Source organism: Polyodon spathula, chromosome 2, assembly GCF_017654505.1.
Source record: "Polyodon spathula isolate WHYD16114869_AA chromosome 2, ASM1765450v1, whole genome shotgun sequence".
Classification (NCBI taxonomy): domain Eukaryota; kingdom Metazoa; phylum Chordata; class Actinopteri; order Acipenseriformes; family Polyodontidae; genus Polyodon; species Polyodon spathula.
In genome coordinates, this window is record NC_054535.1 from 76,613,017 (window position 1) to 76,632,026 (window position 19,010).

The 19,010-nt window shown below is 36.4% G+C and overlaps 1 protein-coding gene across 2 annotated transcripts in view; it reads left to right on the forward strand.

Annotated features, from left to right (window-relative positions):
* LOC121300832 (cAMP-specific 3',5'-cyclic phosphodiesterase 4D-like) overlaps positions 1–19,010 on the forward strand; it is a 401,364-nt gene that overhangs the window by 95,981 nt on the left and 286,373 nt on the right. For both annotated transcript variants that reach the window (XM_041229733.1, XM_041229744.1), the window contains exon 3: positions 10,976–11,202. In XM_041229733.1, the coding sequence (XP_041085667.1) occupies positions 10,976–11,202 (227 nt within the window). The remainder of the gene's footprint in view (positions 1–10,975; positions 11,203–19,010) is intronic.

Here is a 19,010-nt window from a genome sequence, read left to right on the forward strand (position 1 = left end):
GAGAAGAAAAAGCGATATTGCAGATTTTTTCACGAATGAGATCTGTATGCCTCTAGAATTTGAATAATAATACGTATCTTTACTCTTGATATTGTTTATTTAGTCTCTTATTACATGCACATTGACTGAATACCTGCAGCCTTTGATAGTGCTCACCATGGTACACTTTAGCATTTCCATTTTACTTCATGTTTACAAATCATATCTGATAAGATATAAACCGTGGATTATACCTTTCCAGATTTCTGCACAAAACTTCCCATTTCTAGTTTAAGCTGTTTTTAATTTGTCTTTAAACTGAGCAGTCTTATAAATTGCTATTACCTGGTAATACATGCATTTGACTCAAATCTTGTGCCAGCCTTTTACAATGCATATAGATATTAATTCAGTTGTTGCATTTCTTCCCTGTAAATCCACATATAAACATAATTTTGCAAAGCATGAGCAGCAGAAGCTAGCAATTAACTCAGAACTGCAGTTCACCAAAAAAAAAAAAAAGGGATTACTGTAAAGTTAGCATAAATTATCATGTCAACAAGTAATTTATGCACTCACAAGGTTGAGAGGGAGACAATAACACAATTCTAAACACACAGGTAGAGACACCAAAACAGAGTGCGGCGTTCCTGTCAGGATCATACAGCTCGGGTCTTCCTTGTTTACTTTCACTTGCTTTCTCATTTCTGTGTCTCAGAGAATGCGTGTGTCAGGGTGGCATTTTTATCACTGGATAATTTTTTAACCCCAATGGCATGGCTGAATGAAATTGATGCAGTTGCATTCTCAAACCTGAAATTTGAATAAAAGCGATCATTTTCTTTGATAATAATTTAGACAAATATACTGTAGTATATGTATACTGTAGTAGATGTGGAATTAGGTATGAAAGGGGCTTCTGCTTCTTTTCAGGGTTTATTACTGTTTATGTTTCTGGCTTTTTGTGATCGGTGATTCTCAGAGCTTTTATTTTCTATACCCTTTAAAGAATGTGGGTTTGAGAAGTGCTCAGTTGAATTAACAGCACTGGTGGGAATCACAATGCACACTGTACCTCTGTTGTAACAAAACAGCTCCTTGAATGGGGGAAGGTGAATGCAAAAAAGGCAGTAGTCTCAGAAGGTGTGCTTTCAATGTTTAATTTGATTTGTTTCAAGGGGGTTTTATCAGTGTTTATAACCTAACATCACAGGATCTGTCACAAACTACAAGTGCAGAATATACAAGCTTTGGTTAGTCTTTCTGGGTATTTTATTGCTTATCATGCCCTGTCTTGTGTGGCCGCATAAAATGTGCTCATTTTCAGTTCTGAAGTGCTCTTAATGACATAAACACTGCATGCTGTCAAATCACTTTTTTTTCTTTCTAATTTGCATATTCATAAGTGACCTGCATTTCTATGTTCTTCGCAATGTTTTGTCTAGTTATTACTGGGAGGCACAGTATAGAGGACGTCTTGTCATGCATAACTTAAGGATTTCAATATTACCTCACACTGAATGCCTGTGTGGTAGATTTTGACAGTACTTGAAAAACTGAAATACATTATGTTTTCCTTTTTGGGGTCATAAATATTTTTCGTGGTGTCTATAGCTGGAAAGAAAAACTGAGCTGTACTGGGTACAGAACATTTCTGCCATATGGAATTGAGCCCATGCATCCCTGACATGAGAAAGGATATTGTAGTAGTTACACAATAAGGATGTTTGATAGAATACACTGTTTTTTTTTTTTTTTTTTTTAAAGTAACCCATCAGCATTATTGTGTTGTATAGTTAAATAAGGTGATAGAGGACAAGTCATGCTCTGAATTTGGGTTCCACCATGAAAGGGGTACATAGTGTTAGGACTGAGGTCCTGTTAAAACATCTCAAAGGCATTCTTCACGTACTGTATTGTACTGTTCAGAAAAATCTGAAAAAACAAATTTGTGGATTGGCTTTCTAGATGATCTGACCATTCAATAATATAAGATGTTATAAATTATATATTATTTCATTTAAAAAAAACAAAAAGCATTTATGTTTTTGCATTTAATTTAAGTTGACTTTTTTTATTTGCTCAGGTATTGCTATTAAAATCCTGCTAATCCTTAGTGTGATTGTTTTATACCAATCCTTGACACACACGCATTATAGGGTAGGACATTTTCTTCTTTTTTATATTGTTTCTTATACTTCTGTCTTCGTCCTCATTAAATGTGAGTCATACCCTGAGATGTGCCTGTTAGCATAGCCGTAATTTACACAGAGGACGTGGGGGAGATGTTCCCCTCACTTTTTCAATGATGGGGAAATGTCCCCCTCACATTGCAGCAGTACTACAACCTTTATTGGTAACACTTTATATTAAGGTGCTGCTTATGAATGTTTTATAAATGATTTATAAACATAAAATATATGCTTAATAACTATACTATAATGTGTTAAACAAGCATCATGGTTTGTTTATAGTGATGTAAAGGGGACAGTTTTTAGCCAACTATTGTACTTTGGCATGTAATTAAACGTAATTTAATCTATGGTTTGTATAATGCTTTATTAACACTATATAACAGTTATTAAGCATATATCATATATTTATAAAACATTAATAAGCAGCACCTTAACATAAGTGTTACCCTTTTATTTCTAATTAATGTATTCGGATAGTCACTTCAGTCCAGCCGTCTCCACTAGGACCCAACGGAAATGGCAATCAACTGGTGTTGGTGTGCAATGTATGATAGGTGATTTCAAGCAGAGAGGATAAAACGGAGCCCAGTGTTGTGTTATTTTCAAGTAGGTGGATAAAAAGTTGCATGCAGCGCATTGGGCTTGCTCTTGTATGCCTAAACAACTTCTGCTTAGAAAGCATGGAAGTGCCCCTTCAAATCTGGTATGTTTGCTGTTTTCGGTCTTTTTCATCTTTTTAAATTTAATGTATCATATTTTTTCACCATAAAGAAAATAGTATGCAAATATTTATCATATGCAATACATTGGGCCTTTGCAGTGGGCTTCTCATTTCATATTGTTCGTCGTGAATTGTTTTTTCTAGAGAAATTGATTGTCTGTTTCCAGTTTAAATTTGCAAAAAAAGTATGTATAATTAATGGTTTGCAAAGAATAAAATTTTAATTTATGGTATATGTACCACTGTTTGACAATGTGAAAACACATCACATTTGCAATTGATTGCACCTTTACCAAAATCTCAGTGTAGCACTTTCTATGTGACAGCGTACCACTTTTTAACATTACACCGGTTAAGTTTTGGTACACGTACCGCATTGTGACGACGTACGACTTTATAACACTACACTGTTAGTAAAGAACTGTTTGTACAAGTATTTTTTTCCTTTCATTGTGAAATTTTTTAATCATGATACCATTTCCGATGTCTATGGTCTCAGTACTATAGTAATATTTTCTATTTGAGCATTGGGATCTTGTTGTCATGGAGTGGCTGTGAATACCTCCTCTTGACTTCCGATGAGGGCGTTCACGACGCAAAGGCACCAATCTGAATTAAATTAACATTTATTTTATTACTATGTCCCATCTATAGAAACTGCACCCTTGACCTTTAAAACCAAAGTTATACCACTGAGTTTCCATGTTGCGGTGAACATATTTAAAACACATGAATGTGTAAAGGGTCAATTCAAATGACTTAAACTGTGGAAAATATTAAAAAGTGGCTGTAGATACCAAATTAATTCCATACATATTACCTTTTCAACCAGCTTCACTCCTAAACTAACATAATCTGTATTGGAAAACAGCATATCCAGTTTTTAACTAACTCTTGGCATTTCTGGAATTTCCAACAGGTTTGTAAGGCTAACCAGTATCATCCCTAACTTTAAATTAAATCTAAACCCCATATCAAAAAGAATCAGCTTCTATGGTGCCATAGGTATTTCATAAACACATACTTTATTAGTTTTGTATTTTTATGTTGTGTTTGCTTCCTGCTGTCTGCCCTGTAGAACGTTGGTGTAACAAAAGGTATTTTAATATCAAACTGTTTCAGCTCTGTAGATCCCTTATCAGTATTCATTGCATGTAGTAAAGTCATAACCAGAGCAATATTTTATATACAGGTTCTCAGTATGGAATTCATTCATTTTACTCTAATTATGAGGATATTTTTTATGCTCAAACCTCAAGCTACCACAGCTTGGGATCCGGTAGTACACTACATTAAAAACAAACTGCAAAAAAAAATAAAGTAGAATGCTTTTTTTTTTTTTTTTATAAATGTTTTCTTACCTAGAGGACTATTCACTTGGATGTCATAAAGCCTGCACATATGTTTATCTGAGTTTATGGTTGATTGATTTGAATTTTGTACGCCATTGCAAGAGCTATTCATCATGTGAGGAAAGATTTTTGGCAAAGATTATGAATTTATTCCTACAGTAAACTATTGTTACAGATTCACCTTTGCTGGGCTGTAATTTTAAACAAAACTTTGAACCTTAAGATATTGAGAAAATTGCGGCCAGAATGTGGAGCACACATGGTTCAGTTCCGTGACCTAAAGCAGAGAATGCATGATTGAGCAGTTTTGCTATACAAAAAAAAAAATAATAATTGTTCCTGCAGCATATATGGTTGTGGCTCCCTGGAGAACATAACCAACATCAAGTTCAAGGTAGGTATTATTTGTGCACTAATGAAGAGCAGAAAGAGCTTAAAAGGCTGGAAAATAAACCTGAAAGCATTTTTGCCCCTGTAAATTGCCGCTCTTTGTAAGTTTGTACACTGTGTAAGCCTTGGTACTGTTTGAAACAGATTGTGCTTGGCAGAGATGTTTATTACAGATAATGTTTAACTTTGTTGGTGAAGTGAGAAAATAGTATATGCTCTATTATCCACATCTGTAGATCTTGCTCAGGGACTATAAGGTAGCTGGTTTCTTACAAACAATTCCCTTTAATTTTAAAAGGCAATTGTCATAAACTAGATTATGCATGATTTTCTGGACAGTTGTCTTTAAAAAGCTGGCGGCGTTTCCATCGTTTTTGAAACACTTTATTTGTCTTTACATATTTTGTAGGACGTATGGGAATTATTTAAACTTGTAGGGGTGAAGGTACAGGAAAGTAAGAGTCACATTTCAAAAGGTAGCAGAGTTAAGCTGTACATTTAGCATTTTATTACCATAATACTGTATATTGTAACTAATACATTCAGTCCTGCCACAGAGTTTGTATTGTATTGAGTGGATGTTGTAAATAATGTTTGATATTATTTGAAGATTCGTTAAAGTTGGCAGGGATGGGAATAACCCATCCCTGAAAAAACAAAAAACAAAAAAACAAACACGTGTGCTATGTGACCAGGCTCTAATCGATTAAGTGATAAGCAATTATTCTGATGAGATGTATAAATGAGGAGCTTGGAGCCAGCGCCTTTGTTCTCCAGCTAGGGTGAGTAGGTTTTGTTACAAGAGAGAAGCCTGTGACCAAGATGAAAACTGGTACAGTAAAATATTTAGTTTAGAATATTCTGCAAGCAGCAAGTTTAGTTTAGAGAGGATAGCGTTACCTGTGCGGGACCTCCCTTTTTTATAGAGCGTAGCCCATATCAAAACTAGGCCACATTTTGTTTTTTAGTTGTTTAGTACAGCTTTATTGTGCCTGTGTTGTTTAACAACCCTGAGTCGTACCACTGCTGGTAGCTTGGTGGTGGCACATGGTATTGTATCAGATTTGCTGTGTTCGTAAATGAATAACATTTGGACACCTGGGCGATGTTTTCAATCAGTGTGCCTCACTCTCTCAGGTTCGTGGCAGACCTGCAATATTACGTGAATCATGCCCTTCACAAACCCACCAAAACACAGAAAAACAGGTTCCCATAATCCCCAACCCGTTAATTAGCCCAATAGAACTCTACTAAATCCCCACTGACATAAACGAGGTGCAGTGCACTGCCAGCTACCTGTCATTTCACACAACACACTCCCAGTGCATCATAATACTGTAGGCCTATCAGCAGTGCAGACTGCATACTGTACTGTATGTATGCATATATAATCATTGGGGAAAAGCCCTTATTGCACCAGGCCACGTAGGCTTGCTATGCCTCTGAACTGAAGCTTTATATGAAAGCACATCATCTGTGATTAGTAATTTCATCCAACTCCCATTAAAAAAAAAAAACTATTGTGACTGGAGCTTTCAATAAAGCTTCAATACATCACATAATTATTTGCATGGTCTTAATTTCAAACAACATTACATCAACTGTAGACTAGTGGTTATCACATTTTTATTAGTAGCATTTATAATAAATCTGTGCTTCCTTTTTTTTATTAAATATTTTCTAAATTAATCAGAATACTTTGTGGTTTGTTTAATCATGTTAATGTTCAGGCTGCAGCCAAGTGACAAAAAAATTGTCAGCGTAAGGAAAAAGTGCACACAATGAAACTTTCAGACCTATATATCACTTTGCCCAGTTATAAGAATGTCATTATGTGGATATTGATGCCAAGCAATTTACAGTACTACCATCATTTATATATTTCTATTTAATATCGGTACACTGTACAATTCAACCCTTCCAGCCCTTTTCTCCACCTCCCTTTCTAATGCTGCAGATATAGTACATGTTATTATAGTTTCTTGAATGGCTCATTGGCGCCTAATGCGTCATGAGTAATGATGCATACTCGCCTGTTTAACCTTTTCAAGCAAACCATGACTATTTTTTTACTGTTTTCCTTCTAACCATATTATTATCAATTGAGCAGTTTGAATAGATCACTGTGCTCGATAAAGAGCTCCTCAGCCTTGCTGTGCATTTTGATTTAGCTGTACTTTTCTCTGTTGATACAAAAAACAAATTCCCACACAATTAATATAACATGGTAACGATACCCAATATTTACATTCAACTAAGAGCCCAATTTGATAATACCTTTAATTTAAAAAGGTTCTGTATAAATTATTTATCAAAAGTTTGGACTACAACTCTTTATCAATGTCTGCACATGGCGTGTTATTATTATTTTTCTTTTTTACAGATTCTCATTTGTTTGCTGTTCATGTTTAATAATAATCAATATAACTAATGTTAATATGATTACTTATTTGTCTAAATTTTTTTCTAAATGTTGTACAGCCTAAATAAATTCTAATTAGTGCTCACAATGCAGATCCACTAATCTTGAAAAGGGGTGCTCTCATATAGCGCCAGCACCATTCGATTCTGGTGCCAATAGACCTGTTTAATTCCTTTTTTTTTCCTTAGCAACATAGATGATTTTCCTTAGACCCACCCACACTCATCCACATGCACAGGCGAGAAGATTTGTGTCCTGTTAACTGCAGAAACTGGTCACAAACATGTCTTTGCAGTACACTTTTACCCAGTGATAACACTAAAAACGAATTGAAGAGTGGGGGAGCTTGATGGCATTTAGCACCAGTAGACTTCATAGTGCTACATCTTCATAATTGTTTAGCACATTTTTTTTAAATGATTTCTGCTCCTGTTTAATATATACAGGGGTATATGTAAGGATACATGCACAGTGATTTGCACCTGCAAAACACCCTTTGCGGCCGTAAATCGTGTTTCTGTACAGAATGGTCTTCATCTGGTGTTCTTCACCCGCTATCAAATTTGCACTTTGCCACCATTAATCCATTGAAATGATATTAAAACGCATTCAAATGAAGAAAAGAGCATGGAATTAGTAGTGTTTACTGCACTACTTAGCCTATGGTTCCTTTCAGACGCCAGTTGGAATGTCTGGAGGAATAGCTCAATCCACATTTCCCAGAATGCTAGGCACATTGCTGGATGTCATGCTAATACAGGCCAATACATATAATTTCCTAAGGATACTAGCATAACTGATGTTGGCTAAGGCTTTGCCAAGCAACTTCGTTTCATGCTGAGTGACCTCAGCCGTAAGGACTCAGCTCCTGCTCAGAAAAACAATTATTCTCTTTTCCGTGCACAAAGAGGACTTTGCTGCTCTGCCCTAATTTCTTGTAAGTTTTACATTAGAAGTTGTGATTGAGTGCTTGAAGTAATGGGTGCATGGTTGATTATTATAACCCAGAGCTTTCAAATTCTGTGTATTGCTTTCATCTAGCTGAAGTATTGGATTGATTTTACAGCTTGTTGCTTGTTTTGGGAACATGACCTTTTGATACAATTTCTTCTTATTTTATAAACGTAAAACAATTTTCTTGGCTGCTATACTGCTTTTAAGTATGTCCCAGTTCTGTATAATTGGAATAATGTCTAATGGGTTTATTATCCCCCGCTGGTAATGAAATAAACTGTGAAGGGGATATAGTGGAGCCCGTCGGCCGTCCGTACAGACTTATGCATGTCACACTTCACACATTTCCATATATTTGGAGAACCTTTAATCCAATTGTCATGAAACTTGATATTAACATTATTTATCATTACTTAATTTAAAATATCAGATTCTGGGGATATATGAGGATGTCTGACTGTCCGTACATTTGTTCATAATACTTTACTATCTGGAGAATAGCTTACGAAATGGTGATTAAACACCATGGAGTTGCAAAATGCTGTGGTAGCTGTTTTGGTTCAGGGTGCCACCCACCCAAGTTGCCGACTCTGGATCCAGCAAAAGAGCCCCAGACCATCACGCTTCTGCCTCCATGTTTGACAGTTGGCCTACTTGATGGCATACAAAAACCCTGCTTGATGAACTGAAGATTTCAAATTTTGATTCATTGGTCCATAAGACCTTCTTCCAGTCTTCAGTAGTCCACTCGACCTGTCAAACCTGCAGCTCGAAGTCTTCTCTTCACAGTTGAAACTGAGACTTGCTTACTTCGACCAGTGTTAAGCTGTGCTTGAAGCTGTTGTTCTGTGAGCCGCCTATCACACAAGCTGTTGATTCTCAGAAACTTGCCTTCTGATTCAGTTGTGACTTTGGGTCTGCCAGACCTCTTCCTGACAGAGTTTCCTCCAGTTTCCAAGGGCCTTTTAATGGTGTAGGAAACTGTACTCACTGACACCTTGACTTTCTTTGCAATTTCTCTAAAGGAAAGACCTACACTTTTAAGGGTTATACTGGTCTGTCTGTCTTCCTTTGTTAATTGCCTTTTTCTCACCATTATGATAGCAATATACTACTACCTGCAGTACAATACTGTCCAAATAATGTTTAAGGGGGTGTAGTAACACAGTCTGTTCCAACACTGTTTTTATACAGACAGAGGGTTTGTAAGTAATCAACAAAAGTTGGGACACCTGTAGGAGTTGTTAGCATCAACTATCAAGGCTTAATTTACTTCCATTGCTGCAGAACAGCTGTAAGTTGTTAACCCATTACTAGTTCCCTGAAAAAGGCCTTTTTGTATAACTCTGAAGTGTACATTATTTTTCAGTTTTTAGTAACCTAAACTTTTTTTTAACCTCTGGCAGTTTATCGCTTACCTTTGTACTATTTCAGGTTATTCACTGGACTTGAACTGCTTAAATTTCAATAAAAACTGGAAAAATGAGGGTGTTTTAAAACTTTTGACCGGTAGTGTATATATATATATATATATCTCAGAGGCAAACATGCCTTGAGTCTCAAAGGGCTCTACTGCTGAATACATAATAAATTGGAAATTGAACCCTCATTTGCTGTTTTGTTTTCCGGCAGGAATAAAGCTATTAACAAAAACACCAACACTGCCGAACACAGCAGTAAAACCCTTTGCTATGTGGCCTTTATTACTTTGTCAGAGATCATCAGCTTAGTCAATTTAAAATGTTCTTTGTGAGGTTCAGTGGGATATTATTTAAATTCCCTTGAGATTCCCCCACAGTGTAAGAATTTGAAAGAAATGCTTACCCAGTCTCATACAGGAAACTGACGCTAGCTAAAGGACTAACCTGCCATTTGTATCCTTGTCATATCCTTTTTTTTTTTTAATTCGTGACTGGAATCTTGCTTCTACTGTTAAGCAAAACAAGCCCAGTAGGATTATTTACACTGCTGTTTAATAATGCATGCCTCTTTCTGCAGCGTAGCAATCTTCCCATTGGCTGATTTTTTTATTTCATTGGCTGAAATGTTTTTGGAAATAATGGCCCAGATTATGTCAGTAAAATGCATTATATCGTTCCTCCATACATACATTACAAATAGTGGAATATAATGCAAAATGATAGTACAGAACAACTAGGGATCTGGCTTCCCCATATTCAATTCGGAGGCTGGGGTGAAGTTGAGTAGCTCATTTAAAGTACTTTAAAAACATTGCCTGAGGCAGGCTGAAACATCTTTAATGGTGACTTCAGGCAAATGTAACCCCATTTCAATAATATTATATGCTTAACTCCCTGACCATTTACAAAAAAAAAAACCAACCCCCCCCCCCCAAAACAAAAAACAAAAAAAACACTATTTGTTAACATTAATTGCTTGAATACAAATTAATTCATAGTTATCATCATTATTCATCTGTATTCTAATCTGCAAACTTTAATTTTACTTGCACAGCATGTAATGGATCTCACCCTAGTGGCTGTTGAGTTAATAATACTGACATCAGTATAGGACCCATACCTTTCGCCGATAGAGCTTGCTCTTTATTTGAATGATAAGATGTTCATCTTTAAACCATATGGTCTGCAGTCTGGATCCAATGCTTGCCTTTCTGTTCAATTCAGTGGATTGAGATGCCAATTCATTACAAGAGACGACAGTATTGTGTTGTACTTGTGTTTACTCTATATTCACTTATTGATAAATCACATGTCCAGGATTGTTGACGACTGTGTAACTGTGTTGCTTTTCTATCAAGTGGATGCAACATCATTGCTCACATTGTATTGGAATCGATCATCAGCAGGAAACAAGGCAAGATAATTTGTCCATTGCCAGTACACTGTTAACTACAGACAGTATCTGACTGCTTCTTTAATGACCCTCTTTTTAATGTGCAGTTTGTGCACAGTGAATTATTTTTGGATGTTCTTTGTTCCAGATTTCAGACGACTCTTTAGAGTCCCCAGAACAGGGACCATTACAAGGAATGGAGCCATACCTGGTGAGGAGGCTGTCTTGTCGAAATTTGCAGTTGCCACCACTGGCCTTCAGACAAGCAGAGCAGTATGACTGGGATAGAAAGCCTGAAGCAGAGTGCCTACAGCGGCCAACCTCCCTTCCCCTCAGAACTCCTCTGATTGCTATAACATCTGCAGACACCAGCAGGTAAAAAAAAGGCAGTTTTTTTTTTTTCCAATAATATGAGCAAGTATAGGTTATCATATCGTATATACCGCATAGTTATGGAACCCATGGAAACAAATATTAACCTATAAAACTGGTTGCAATAATATGCAGGATCAATGAAGTTTGGACTTTGTGACATACTGTATTGTATGCAGTAAAAAAGTTTAAACAATTTAGTACCGTGGTCCTCAAAGGTGGGCCCGTGTACATATTTGTATACCATGAATACTGCGAAACTGATGCATTGGGAAGGGAACTAAAGTCATTACAGATTACATGGAGCTCTTAATCTGTGCTTTTATAAATCTTATTTTGTTGTCATTTTGTTTTACATTTTGTGATAAGTAATTAGTTAAATGTCACAAGAGAAAAATTATCATGCCTTCGACCTTATGAGAAATGCACAAATGTGCCTGTGGCCAAAATAAATTTAAGGCCAGTGATTTCGACTGTTTATTGCATAGTGTTGTGTTGTTGAGGAACACAGTGGATTCAAGCCAAAGCTAACTCACATTCCAGTGAAATATAAGGTACCTTGACACTTCTCTTTGAACGTTGACACAGGCAAGTTTTGAGTGGGATCAAATTGTATGAAGGCAGATCATTGCTAGATGTAGTTTAAAAATGCAGTATGGAAGGATTAACGTGTGATGCCCAAGATCTCTCCCTCGATCTGTCTGGAGCCACCCTCAATTGAGGTGCAACCTCTGATATTAGAGGTCAACCAATGCTGGATGATGGAGGACCACCGACTCCCAGAAGGTAGATACAGTTGCAAAGGAGGCGAGGAGAAAGATTATTGAGAACATTTAATGTAAGGTGGTCATGGTCTTTATAGTATTGGTTAGCCAGTAGGATTAGCACAGTGCGCAATTAGGTTTTCTTCATAATTTATTTATTTATTTAACCTTTATTTCTCCAGGTGAGTCAGTTGAGAACAAATTCTCATTTACAATAACGAACTTGCCAAGAGGTTTGCACACAGCAGTAAAAAAAAAAAAAAAAAAAAAAAAAAAAAAAATATATATATATATATATATATATATATATATATATATATATATATATATAATATATATATATTAAGTGTACAAACATATAATTTACATGTAATATTTTTATTTTTTTATTTTTTTTACAATAGCAGTTAAATCACATAATTAGCAAGCACAAACATCAGTCAGCAAATAATGTAACCTACGGCTAAAGGCTTCCACGGTAAGAAAGCTATGCAACTTTAGCCATATTGCAACGCATTCTAGACGCTTGCTGCAGCAAACCGAGATGAGTAGTCATTTCTGCAAATAAATAGTTTTACCAAGCAAAGTTCTGTAACTCAACAAAAACGAACAAGTCAGACGTCTCGTTTATAAAGAAGGCCAGTTAACCAGGGAGTAAAGATCACAGTGGTGAGTGTGATAAGCAGCACCAGTCACAAATCTTACAGCGGAATGATACAGGACATCCAGCCTCCCAAGAGCCTTTTTAGAAGCCATTTTGTAAATTAAGTCGCCATAATCAAAAATGGGAAGGATGGACATTTGAATGAGGGTGTACTTGTAGAATTAGTAAAACAAGACTTGTTACGATATAGAAACCCAAATCTAGATTTGACTTTAGCTTGTATAGTATCAGTATTTGTAAAAAGTTAATGCACTGTCCAACCAAAGACCCAAGTATTTGTAAGTTGAGATTTGCTCCAATTCAATCTTACTGAGGAGTTAAAATCTTGTGGTCATTGTTAGAGATTCTACACCATAATGTAGAGATGTTGGCTTTGGAAATGTGTCAGTTTAACATAGTTTGGTCTAATAGTCTTTAAGGAAGGCATAGTTCACTACTTACATGGAACTATGCCACATGGCATATAACCTCAGGGATAAAGCTTCTAAGATGCTCTGTTATTCCCTTTATTCATAAATAATGCAATGTTCTTATAGATTTTTCAGTTCAAAGATTTGGCAGATATGCTTTTTAGGAATGCATACAAATAGAAATGTCTGTTTCTGTTACCACAGTTAAACCATGTTTAATATACACACTGTAAATGTCGCCTTCTGTTTATTATCACCATCTTAATGTCCTGGCCAGAAATAAATAGGAAATCAATAGGGAAAAGCACATAAAATAACTTTAGTTATCACACTAATATCACTATCTTTTAACTGTCCTAAACCTTATGTCCACTCCACCTAATATCACTTTTGGAAATTAAAGCATAAGATTAAAAGGGGTACATGTCAGTTGGTAAGTTGTAGTACTGTATTGAAGTACTGTGAAAAAAGAATGGTAGCACAATGTGGCATTGTGACAGTGATGGCTGGTAGATGAAGTCAGACCCATCAGACCCGACAAAACACAAAATAAACCGAACACTAAGTTCAGCAAGTATCGTGCTGGTTTTAAAGCCAGCTCGAGAAGCAATTGTTTTCTTTTCAGTTATTTTTCTTTAATTATTACAATGTATTTTACATATACTGTATCAACATGTATTCTGTATAATGCCGGGATATTGATGAACTTATATTAAAAGTTGCCCCCGTTTTAGCTTTTGTTCTTATTATCTTAGGTCTTTATATACCTTATAATAAACCAATTTATGAAAAGTTTCGGATTAACAGCAGAACAACGCAGTTAAATGAGGCAGTCTTCCCAGCGACAGCAAGTGGAAGAGACAGCGAGTGGGAGAAGTACAGGCGTGGAAAAGTACAGAGCAGTTTGACACCTGCTTGATGTGGGAAATCCGAGAAAACCCAGCGGAGCTAAACCAAGTGTGCGTAAAGTGCCGCGCGATCCAGGACTTGCATAAACTAGGAAGTATGCTAGAAATGGAGCTGGAAGAAGTGCGACAGCAACAGGATCTTGAGGAACTGGCACACCCACAATTCATGGAAGTCTGCATCACCCCTAACAGACTGAAAGCCACCAGGGAGATAGAAGGTCAGAACAGCTGGGTTCAGGTAGGCAGAAGCAGGGAAAAAAAGAAACTTCGTCAAACACAACCACCAGAAATCAAAACAACCAACAGATTTGAGTCACTTCAGAATTTTGATGAGCAGAACCAACAACAAAAGAATGAAAGGAACAACACCAGGACCCTATTGACAGTGGTGACCAGACAGCAAAAAGAAGGGAGGTCATGATTGTTGGGGACTCCATATTGAGAAACACAGCAAGTTCAATTCGCAGTTTGGACCCCCTTACTACAACAGTGTGCTGCCTTCCGGGAGCCTCGGTCAAGCACATCACTGAAAACGTGGACAGGCTCCTGGAACGAACAGGAGACGACCCGGTAGTAGTCGTCCACATTGGTACAAACAACATTGGAAGAGACAGACCAAAATCCCTGCAAAACAAATTCAGAGAGCTAGGAAGGAAATTAAAAGAGAAAACCAAAACTGTGGTATTTTCTGGTATACTACCCGCACCTTGCAAAGGACCATATGGACAGCTGGAAATAATTAATCAAAACGCATGGCTGAAGATGTGGTGCACACGGGAAGGCTTCACCTATCTTGATCACTGGACCACATTCTACAACGAGGACTATCTGTATAGACAGGACGGACTGCACTTAAATAACAAGGGAACCAGTCTTCTTGGAGAAAAGATCCTCGAGCAGGTTCAGAAGCATTTAAACTAGAAAGGAAGGGGGCATAAATCAACAAAAAAACAATAGGGAGACCGCATCAAAACAGGAACAACAACTCAGGTAAGACAACCATTAAATGTACTTATCTAAATGCTAGAAGTATCAGAAACAAAATTCTAGAACTTGAAGCTCCTGCACTAACAAGTAACTATGATGTGATAGGTGTTACAGAAACTTGGTTGTCTGAGAGTGATGGGGACGAATATAATATTTGTGGGTATACACTGTATAGGAAAGACAGGTTGGACAGAAAAGTAGGAGGGGTAGCGCTATACATAAGAAACAGTCTTGAAGTCCAGGTGTTAAACCTGGACAAAGAAAATAAAGCCAAATCAATATGGATCAGAATAACGGACAAAAATTCAAAGGGCATAATAATAGGAGCAAAATAATCTGTTATATAATGACATTAGAAATGCGTGTAACAAAGGAGAAACCATACTAATGGGGGATTTAAACTTCCCCCATATAAAATGGGAAAACCCGGTGGGTAGCACGAAGGATGAAATAGAAATGGTGGAAATGACAAATGACTGCTTCCTAACACAATTTGTCAAGGCACCGACTAGAGGGGAGGTATGCCTTGATTTAGTCTTTTCAAATAACGAAGATAGAATAACTAAAACAGAGGTCAGAGAACCACTGGCAAATTCAGACCACAACATGGTCTCATTTGAAGTGTTTTTTAAAACCCCAAAAGTAATGACTAAAGCTAAGGTTTACAATTTTAGAAAAGCAAACTATGAAGGTATGAAACAGAGACTAACAGAAGTAGATTGGAGTAAAATAGAGAAAACACCCACAGAAGAAGGATGGTTATTCTTCAAAAATGTAGAACTAGAGGCTCAAAACAATTACATCCCTAAAGTAGACAAATCTAAATGTAAAACTAAATTGCCAAAATGGTTTAATAGATCAATTAAAAAAAATATTCAGCGAAAAAAGACACTTTACAGAGCATTAAAAAAGGACCAAAAAGAAAGTACGCAGAAAGAGTACACAGAACTGCAAACACAAGTCAAAAAGGAAGTTAGAAAGGCCAAGAGAGAAATAGAAATGAACATTGCTAAGGGAGCTAAAACCAATTCCAAAATGTTTTTCCAATATTACAACAGCAAGAGAACATTCAAAGAGGAGATTAAATGTTTAAGAGATACAAATGGCAAAATCGTAGATGATGAAAAAAAATAGCAAATATATTAAATGATTACTTTTCACAAGTTTTTACAAAGGAAGATACTGACAACATGCCCCACATGTCATCCAGTTCCTATCCAGTTTTAAATAACTTTAGCATAACTGAGGCAGAAGTGTTAAAGGGACTAGGAGCTCTTAAAATAAACAAATCCCCTGGGACGGATGAGATCCTCCCAGTAGTACTCAAAGAAATGAAAGAAGTTATTTACAAACCGCTAACCAAGATCATGCAGCAGTCTCTTGACACAGGGGTGGTACCGACAGACTGGAAAATTGCAAACGTAATACCGATCCACAAAAAGGGAAACAAAACTGAACCAGGTAACTACAGACCAGTAAGCCTGACTTCTATTATATGCAAACTTATGGAAACTATAATAAGATCCAAAATGGAAAATTACCTATATGGTAACAGGGTCCTGGGAGACAGTCAACATGGTTTTAGAAAAGGGAGATCGTGTCTAACTAACTTGCTTGATTTTTTTGAGGATGCAACATCGATAATGGATGATTGCAAAGCATATGACATGGTTTATTTAGATTTCCAGAAAGCTTTTGACAAAGTCCCCCACAAAAGATTAATTCTCAAACTGAACATAGTTGGGATTCAAGGAAACACATGTACATGGATTAGGGAGTGGTTAACATGTAGAAAACAGAAAGTACTGATTAGAGGAAAAACCTCAGAATGGAGTGTGGTAACCAGTGGTGTACCACAGGGATCAGTATTAGGTCCTCTGCTATTCCTAATCTACATTAATGATTTAGATTCTGGTATAGTAAGCAAACTTGTTAAATTTGCAGATGACACAAAAGTAGGAGGAGTGGCAAACACTGTTGCAGCAGCAAAGGTCATTCAAAATGATCTAGACAAGATTCAGAACTGGGCAGACACATGGCAAATGACATTTAATAGAGAAAAGTGTAAGGTACTGCACGCAGGAAATAAAAATGTACATTATAAATATCATATGAGAGATACTGAAATTGGAGAAGGAATCTATGAAAAAGACCTAGGAGTTTTTGTTGACTCAGAAATGTCTTCATCTAGACAATGTGGGGAAGCTATAAAAAAGGCTAACAAGATGCTCGGATACATTGTGAAAAGTGTTGAATTTAAATCAAGGGAAGTAATGTTAAAATGTATTGACAGTGTCGACCCTAGGGACTTTTTCAGCCTGAAAAAAGAAACAAGGACCAGGGGTCACAAATGGAGATTAGACAAAGGGGCATTCAGAACAGAAAATAGGAGGCACTTTTTTACACAGAGAATTGTGAGGGTCTGGAATCAACTCCCCAGTAATGTTGTTGAAGCTGATACCCTGGGATCCTTGAAGAAGCTGCTTGATGAGATTCTGGGATCAATAAGCTACTAACAACCAAACGAGCAAGATGGGCCGAATGGCCTCCTCTCATTTGTAAACTTTCTTATGTTCTTATGTTCTTAACTATCACACCTGATTTGGGGTTTTTGTTGTGGTCGATAATCCAATAAGTTGACTAAAACCTTCTGACTCGTATAGCTTCAATGTAAAAAGACTAAATGACTCCTCAATAGTTATACAGGGTCAATCTTCCAGCCTCACAACTGATGATGTAGCCACATCCCAAACTTAACTGATTCCTAAACTTCTTCACTGAAACATCATGAAACCATCATTGTTTCATTGAACACCCTGAGTCGCCTCAAAAAGATGAGTGACTTAACACAGTATCTTAGACTCTCAAACTTAATACGTCAAATAGCTCAAGCCCTACATCTAGGTGAGCTTGCGCTTTTCAGTTTCATGTATGTCCTGTACTGTACATAATTTGGTATGCCTGAGTATCAGGACAGCTTTTTTTATCTCACGGCCCCCCAGCGTACTGTTGCAGTATTTAAGGTAATCTGGATGATTAAAAAGGATGATAAATTGGCTGGAAAAGCTCTCGTCTCATGAATAAGGAATCACATTGAAAAATGCAAACTTTTTTTATATTAAAGAAAAATAAATGAATAAATAAATCCTTTTGCTTCTGAATAAAATATATTATGCAGCCAATTATTTCGAGTCCCATGGTATACTGTATATGGAAATATAAAAAGTGATTCAATACAACTTAACTAGCCTTTTGTGAATAGTCTTGCATCTGGTTGAAAAATGAACCATTTATTTCTTGGCTGTAGGCAAAAAAACAAACAAAAAAAACAACCTTTATGCAGGATGGATTAATATTTTCGTTAAAAGCATGGCAGCAAATTATAGCAGTAATTTGCGAAAGATAGTGTGAAAAAGAAAACAGTTTGTTTATTTTTTGCTTTTAATAGTACACCTTTATGGATAAGGCTGTTATCCTATTCTTGGTTTTACTTTTTTAAATTAATGCTCTTTTCTATTTAAGTACAGATGGATTGTATTTTACAATGGAATATTTTTCTGCAAACCATAATTTAAACTGAAAGTACTTTGAAAATCAATTATCACTAACTGTATTACCACTATGTGAAAGATATCTAAGACTGGCACTTCATCACTTCATGTGATGTATTCTGGCTCAATCTAATTGTCCAGTTGCAATCAGACCATATGATGTACCACAGCAGTTATCTGTACAGTTGGATTTGAAATATTTGCAAAAAGCAAGTGAAGACATAAATAGATTTTCAATCATGAGTTACAGCAACTTCTTTACATAATGTTTGGTAACACTTAACATTAAGTGTCTCAAATTACTGTGTACGGTACTCCTTCGCTATAACGTGGGTCTCGGGACACACAATAGGAGCATTAGAACCGAAAAGCACTGTAAAATGGGGCAGGGGGTGGGGGGCACAGCGGCACACAACACACATCTGACTAATACAAAATAAAATAATTCTCTCTCTAATAGAAATATAGTCAAGCAAAAATTTAAGTTTCTGTGAATTAACCATGCATAATGCATCATGTAATCAACG